The sequence below is a fragment of the Poecilia latipinna genome, unplaced genomic scaffold (genome assembly GCF_001443285.1).
Source record: "Poecilia latipinna isolate Pla-1442-1.1 unplaced genomic scaffold, P_latipinna-1.0 Scaffold2107, whole genome shotgun sequence".
Lineage (NCBI taxonomy): Eukaryota > Metazoa > Chordata > Actinopteri > Cyprinodontiformes > Poeciliidae > Poecilia > Poecilia latipinna.
Window position 1 is genome coordinate 74,166 of NW_015114723.1, and position 8,067 is coordinate 82,232.

At 38.3% G+C, this 8,067-nt stretch overlaps 1 protein-coding gene across 1 annotated transcript in view; it reads right to left on the reverse strand.

The window, feature by feature from the left end:
• Nucleotides 1–8,067, reverse strand: part of LOC106936264 (chromodomain-helicase-DNA-binding protein 1-like) — a 61,050-nt gene that overhangs the window by 46,003 nt on the left and 6,980 nt on the right. The window contains exon 8 of the mRNA XM_015017142.1: nt 133–271. Within this exon, the coding sequence (XP_014872628.1) occupies nt 133–271 (139 nt within the window). The remainder of the gene's footprint in view (nt 1–132; nt 272–8,067) is intronic.

An 8,067-nucleotide genomic window follows, 5' to 3' on the forward strand; every position in this document is an offset into this window, starting at 1 on the left:
CAATTTATTTGTCACGGGAAAAATAATAATAAACAGCACCATTACAATAGGCCTTCGCAGCGCTTAGCTGCTCGGGCCTAATAAAAGAACTGGCTAAAAGCGAAAGTCACAACATAAATTTAGAAACCTTACCTCTTTCTCTCCTCAGGATCAGCAGGGATTGCCTTGTGGAGTGGAGCCAGTTCTTCTTCGTGGGAGATAACAAGCTTGGCATTAACCTGGACTCCAGAGATCCTAAATGTTGGCCCTTTCACTTTTCCTCGTCTGCCTCCTAATAATTATTGAACAATAAAAACAAAATCATTCATTTCATACCAGGAAAATAAAGTAATGCTGCCAAGTAATAGGTTGAAGTAGGTACAATATCAATACGTATATAATATATATTCACTAATTTCATGTACAGGGAAACTTCAGACAGCTGAAAACAGACATTTTCATAAAGTAAATGAAAGGATGCATACACATTTTTTCCTCACTATCTGAAGTTAATCAGAACTTCTCTTGTCTTAGGCGAGTTAAAAAAAATATACTTATATATACACATATACAATACACGCACACACACACACACACACACACACACACACACATATGTGTATATATATCGTGTTCCAAATTATTATGCAAGTGATATTTTCTCGGATTTTCCTAAATGGTCAATGCAAATGATGGTCAGTATAATTTTCAAGCCATGAACTATTACAGTATAAATCAAATTTTACTGAACAAACCTCCCAATGAGAACAGTATTTTTTTCAAAAATAAACTCAAAATGCACTGTTCCAAATTATTATGCACAGCAGATTTTCTAAATATTTTATAGAACTGCAAACGGTCATTCTTTGAATGTTCAGCATTAACTGGTCACATGTACTAAAATCAAAAGCTATTTTAATGAAAAACATCTTAACAGACCGAGTTACATGTTAACATAGGACCCCCTCTTTGATATCACCTGCACCATTCTTGTGAGTTTATGGATAGTTTCTGCTTGAATGTCTTTGCAGGATGTCAAATAGTTTCCGAGAACTGCCGTTTTGATATGAACTGCATCCCACCCTCAGATCTTCTGCTTGAGGAAACTCCAAAGGTTCTCAATAGGGTTGAGGTCAGAGGAGGATGGTGACCACACCACGAGTTTCTCCCCTTTTATGTCCATAGCAGCTAATGACAAAGAGGTATTCCTTGCAGCATGAGATGGTGCAATTGTCATGCATGAAGATGATTTTGCTACTGAAGGTATGGCTCTTCTTTTTGAACCATGAAAAAAAGTGATCAGTCAAAGTCCATATACTTTGCGAAGGTCATTTTCATACAGTCAGGGATTCTGAAGGGGCCGACCAGCTCTCTCCCCATGATTTCGGCCCAAAACATGACTCCACCACCTCCTTGCTGACGTCACAGCCGTGTTTGGATGTGGTGGTCATCCACCGGCATTTTAGCAGCTGCTCTCTTAATCCGATGAATTTGTACAACAGAAACCTTATGCCTTTATCTGCATAAACCCATCTTTGTTCTGAATCAGCCACAAATCTCTTCACAGTACAATCAGGGAGGGGATCAGACTCTGTTCAGATGGTCTCCAGCATGTGTGGCTGCAATCAGGTGAGGAGTACAAAGATAAGTGTGTGATGCCTACAGTCAAGCATGGTGGTGGGAATGCCATGGTCTGGGGCTGCAAGAGTGCAGCAAATGTTTGGGAGTTACATTTCATGACCTCCAATATGTACCGTGAACTACTGAAACCAAACTAATTAATCTTAATCAGACCACAAGACCTGGTTCCAGAAATTCATGTCCTTTGTTGACATATCTTGAGCAAACCGTTTGCGGGCTTTCTTGTGTGCAGACTTCAGAAGAGGCTTCCTTCTGGAGTGACAGCCATGCAGACCAAGTTGATATAGTGTGGCATATGGTCTAAGCACTGACACGCTGACCTCCCACCTCTTCAATCTCTGCAGCAATGCTGACAGAACCCCTGCACCCATCTTTCAAAGACAGCATTTGGATGTGACGCTGAGCACGTGCACTGAGCTTCTTTGGATGACCAACGCTATATCTGTTCTGAGTGGACCCAGCTAAAAATGCTGGATGATCTTGACCACTGTGCTGCAGCTCAGATTCAGGGTTTTAGCAGTCTTCCTGCAGCCTTGGCCATCTTCATGTGGCGCAACAATTTGTCTCCTCAGAGATTTCTTTGCCATGAGGTGCCATGTTGGACCTTTCAGTAACCAGTATGAGAGAGTGTGAGAGCCCTAAAAAAGTTAACACACCTGCTCCCTATACAAACCTTAGACCTAGTAACACTAACTAGTCACGTGACATTTTGGAGGGAAAATGACAAGCAGTGCTCAATTTGGACATTTAGAGGTGTAGTCTCTTAGGGGTGTACTTACTTTTGTTGCCGATGGTTTAGACATTAATTCTGTATATGGAATTATTTCAAGGGAAGAATACATTTACACTGTTATATAAACTGCACAGACTACTTTTCATTGTGTTAAAGTGTCATTTTGTCAGAATTGTCCCATGAAAAGATATACTTAAATATCTGCAGAAATGTGAGAGGTGTACTCAGATTGGTGATACACAGAAGATTTCCTTTAATTGAGCTCACCTGGCAAACTAATCAACCCAGGTCTCTGAAATTAATTATAGATATTCAAAGAACCCTGAGACACAATGAATTTAATAGCACAACAAAAAATTTTATTTTTATGACATTTAAATCCAATTTGGATAATGATTTGGAATATGGAGTGTGTGTATATATATATATATATATATATATATATATATATATATATATATATATATATATCACATAGATATCAGTGATGTGTGGTCACATGAAGGTGAGGCAGAGCCTCACCTGTCATCATGGAAAAATAATTTATATTGCTATATTCACCCTGTGGTTTGTACTGTAAAGCAGTGGTCCCCATTCCCGGTCCACGGACCGGTACCGGCCCAGTACCGGTCCGTGGACCAATTGGTACCAGGCCGCGCAAGAAATAATTAAATATTTCCGTTTTATGTATTATTTGAGCCTGGAGGATCTTTTATTTTGAAAATCCTTTAACCGGATTCAATCAGTTACTTGCGCGCCAACACTGAGCCCACAAGCAGCAAAATGAGTAAGAAACAGATCAGATGTCTTTGGAAAGTTTCTTTGCGAAGGGGAAAAGGCCCAGAGAAGAGACAGGAGGATGGTTTATCCTGGATTGGTAGGTGAGTCAAACATTACAAGCCCGCTCTGCGTAAAATGCGGCAACCGGCTGCTAATGAGGCAATGAAGCTTCAAACTGCTTCGCCACGTTGAGACCAAGAATGCTGTGGATAAGCAACACTTCAGGTTTCATTGTCTCCCATCACTCCCAGAAGGGACCGTCTAATTACAGAGAAACAAGCTCAGGGCTCACATTAGTCATTATCGTGAGTGAAAATTTTCACAAAAGTAAAATGTTTGTTTTTGTGACGCATCTGTATCTTAGGGCCTAAAGTGCGCCCTCGCCTGTTCAGAATGTTAAAGTTACTGTCCCTCGATGGAATATATAGTAGTCAGTCCCAGTGACTGTTTCACTCATGGTTTAGCCAATGTGCTTCCTGGCCCAACCCCAAACGTTTCCAGCAGCGCAGGTGATACACGTGAGGGCCCCGGTCATTGGCCCCGCCCCCCAGCCCGACGCTGACTTGTTCCGCTAGTGATTTGCGATATAATGACTTGTGATAAAATTTGACATTTTGAAGTGACCTTTTGTTGACCCAAGTCCAAGGATTGTCCAGTTGTTGCTCATTTTGTCTGATCACCCACTGGACATGCCCCACCCATGCACTGAGTAAAAAAAAAACTCACTGAGTAATGCTCACTGACAGCAGGTTGGATTAAAAATGATACACATATCAATAGAAATATTACTTTTGTAAAAATAAAATGTCATCAAATGCTCATTTACAGTTGTTAACTACACATGGCAACAATATTTCACATGGGGCGTTTAAATTTTTGTTCAGTATACATATATATCAACTGTGAAAACATCAACAAGAGTTCTGGAATTTATTAAGAGCTAAGCTGAAACCATGCCATCATGCTGCCAGGTCGACATCATGGCATGTGAAATTCCTCCCAGCTCACGTCTCCAAGGCCTCAGTGTGAAGCCTAAATTGAGCAGGCTGAATATGTTAGTAATATGTAGAGATTTCTTTTTATAGAACAGTGAAATGCTGCTAATAATCAGTAGTATTACACACAGCATCAAGGTGTCAATTTCAATGGATTTCACTATTTTTCTAACATACATATACATTATTTATTTGATTTTGCTATTCAATTTAAGTCTTTAAAATACAAAATTTTGCAAGTAACTATACTTTGTCCATCTGTTACCTTAAAATATCAAAATATTAAATCTGACATCTCCTTGAATTTTTTTTTAATTGTTAATGTCTTTTCCCAAAGCATTAAAAATTGATGCTTTTTCCCATTTAAATTTTTCTAATGGAAGCTTTACTGATATTGTCTTTTAGATGCATAAATGTATAGCAAAATAAAGTTTTTATCATTACTTCTGCCTTGGTAATCTTTAATCTTTACTGTCATTAAACAAGTCAACAGTGTCTGCAAGCATTCACTGAATGTTTATGACATATGTGGGATGTTTTCCAAATGTTCGAAAATAGGTGGGAAGCCACTGCACAGAAGAGGATAATGGTGTGACAGACTTTTTTTGGTGTTGCCATAACCAAGTTACAGGCTCTGTTTCTCTACTCCACTACACTAAAATTCAAAATTGTTGACAGTCAGGTGGGATTAATGCCAAGTAATTTAACATTCGTTAACACCCAGATTGCTCAACAGGTTTGGGAGAAACTTTGAGAGCCATCTTCTCAGGAATTTGGATTCCAGAGTGCCAACATTCAAATGGCCATAACCTCTTTATTTATTTTTTATTTTCCTGTTTGATATCATTTTTGAAAACTTGGAATCTACACTTTCAGAATATGTAAATAACTCAAAACGCCCCGAAGTAGATGTATTTTTGGATTTTCTGTAGCCAGTCACATTTACCATTATTGTAATGAGTTGTAATAAAAATCACCAAAAAACTCTATTAAAAGAAATTTAGACTTACAGTTATGGCGGCCACGTAAGAAGACGTACCGAGCTTTGCTCTGCTGTTTGCTGCTCTAATAAGGGGAAAAAAACTGCTGTTCACCAAAGATTTATGCAGAAAAAGGACAATTTGATGTATAATGCCTCGTTCGACTAAACAACGCAAAGGGAAAAGTAAGGAAACGAAGCTGTTCGACCTCAACTTCTGTGGAGAAGCTCGCAAAGCTAACAAAAAGATGGCTGCGCAAGAAGGAAAAAGCGAGTCATAAAATAGTAAGTGATCAAATCCTGGCCGCACTGGAACCATCAAGCCTCGAGGCTTGATGGTCTGATGGTGACACTACAAGATATGAAACAGGAAATGAATGACTATAATGAACGTATGTCGCGAGCAGAGGACCGTATTTCCACCGTATTTAGGCCGAGAGCGGACAGCGGTTCCTGACCGAGAACCCTGATAATGAAGTTCCTCAACTACCGAGAAAAGCAAGCTGCCATTCGAGCCGCACGAGAAAATAAGGACGTCTTCTACAAAGAACAACGGGTCCACTTCTACCCCGACCTGGCCACCGGGCTTCACCAGCTGAGAAAAAAGTTCGATCCAATCCGGGAGGAGCTGCGTAAACTGGGCATTCGCAATGGAGCAACTCACCCTGCAACGCTTCTAGTGACTTATGAAAACAAAACACTGGCATTCAAAAGACCTGGGGAAGCAAGTGAGTTTCTCAAGAAAATCCAAGAGAGCTCAGGACACGCAGAGCGCTAAGTAAAAAATGATGCCTCAGATGGCATGTAAAGTATAGTACACAAATAACTGAAATTCATTATTTGACATTCTACAGTTTGCGCTTACTCATGCAGAACGCAAATTTCTTTTTGCATTGCAGTGCATTTGATTCGGTTTGTTATATATTTATGTTCCTAAATATGTTGCATATCTATGTTCCTAAATTTTGTAGCAATAATCACTTAAGTGTGAAATTGTTCTTTAAAATGTTACTCAATAGTAGTGGACAGGGGTGAAAAATGTTTAGCAGTAACGGGGGTATTTTTTGCAGAATAAGTCAAGAGTGGTTCCACTGATCTTCACTAGTTGTGGATTGGTTCCTGGCAATAACAGGAGACAATGGATGTGGGTGGGACTCTCCCAGTTTGGGGAAGGAACTTGGAAGAAGGGAGATGTTTACGTTTTGTGTGTTGGATGTGTGTTCTAACATCTGGTTTTGTTGTGTCTCACATTTCTATAATATTAAGCAATCCACTACTTTTGTTAATGTATGCCTCAAACCGTAAAATTTTATTTTATTTCATGGAACTGCAGAGGTCTTCAACGACTCCAAAAAGTCAAACAAGTCATGAATAGACTCCGTTTGTCCTTACTGTACCTCCCTTATGACCATGGAGGCTTGAAGTGCCCACATTTTCACTTGTATTACTATGCTGTGCAGTTGAGGTCTATGATGTTTTATTATAGTAATCATTCTCCACATTGGACCGACATGGAGACTCAGGATTTAAAATTGACTCTCCCTTCATATTTATATTCAAATTCAATATTAAAACTTCTGAAACATACTAAAAATCAATTTCTTAAAAATATGATGAGTATGTGGAGAGGTAAAAAACTTTTAAATGAGCCAAATTGTTTGTCTCTGTTCAGTCTAGTGTGGGGTAACCAATTCTTTGTACCTGGTAGAGCTGATTCAACATTTAAAGCATGGAAAGACAAAGGACTCCAAATGATTCAGAATCTTTATGTACCAGACTCAGAGATACTAATGTGCTTTCAGGATCTGCAACATAAATTCCACCTAGATAAAAAACACTGCTTTAAATATCTTCAACTCAGAGACTTCATAAGAACGAGTTAAAATAATGAGCTGACAAAACCTGCCAAGTCAACTTCAGAAAAAATGTTAACAAAGGACAGTTTGAAGAAAGGTATATCAGAATTTTATCACTCAAAGATGTCACATCTGAAGAACCTCATGACAGACTTAAGTCTTGGAAGAAAGATTTACTGCTAGAGTTATCTGAGGAAGATTGGCAAACAGCAAGCAAATTGGCCCACACTAGCTCTATCAATATAGCTCTTAAAATGATCCAATTCAAATGGTAAATGCGGGTTTACATAACACCAGTGGACCTCAATAGATATAACACGGAGATACCTGATGCAAGTTCAAAATGTACAGAAGACAGAGGAACTCTGGTTCACTGTATGTGGTATTGTAGGAAAGTTGTACTCTTTTGGAAAGAGGTAAAAGATGTAATTGAGAAAATAATTTCCAAACAAATAATTTTGGATCCAAAGCTGTTTATGTTTGGACTGTACCCTGAAAAACATAATTATACTAAAAATGAACGAACCTTTATAAACTTAAGTTTGCTCAATGCGAAAAGATGTATATCATTGTTCTGGAAAAAGATTCATGGATTGACTGTAAACCAATGGCTGCAGCTGATGTCATCTGCCCTCCCTCTGGAAAATATTACATATGTATTAAAGGGCAAACAGGATCTGTTTGAGTTCATCTGGAATCCCTTCATTATGTATGTCAAGGATCTGAACAGCTCGGATGACGGTACAAGTGACCGAAGAACATGTCACTGCAGTTCTCAAAGACAATTCTATTAGAGGACATACACTGTTGAACTTAATATCTCAATATAAAGATGATATGTGAAATATGTGATGGACTGCATTAGAACCAGGATCGTGAGAGGCATTTTGTTTTGTTTGTTTTTCTTTTTGTTTGTATTCTATTTTGACCTGAACAGTATTGCTGCTTTCATACTTTGCAGAATGTTCAAGCTGTTTGTCTAAAGTGCTAAAATTCCAATAAAGATATTTTTTGAAAAAAAAAAAAAAAAAAAAAAAAAAAAAAAAAATAAGAATTTTTTTTTTTTCCTTTTTTTTAATAAAAAAAAAAGGACCACTCAATTTT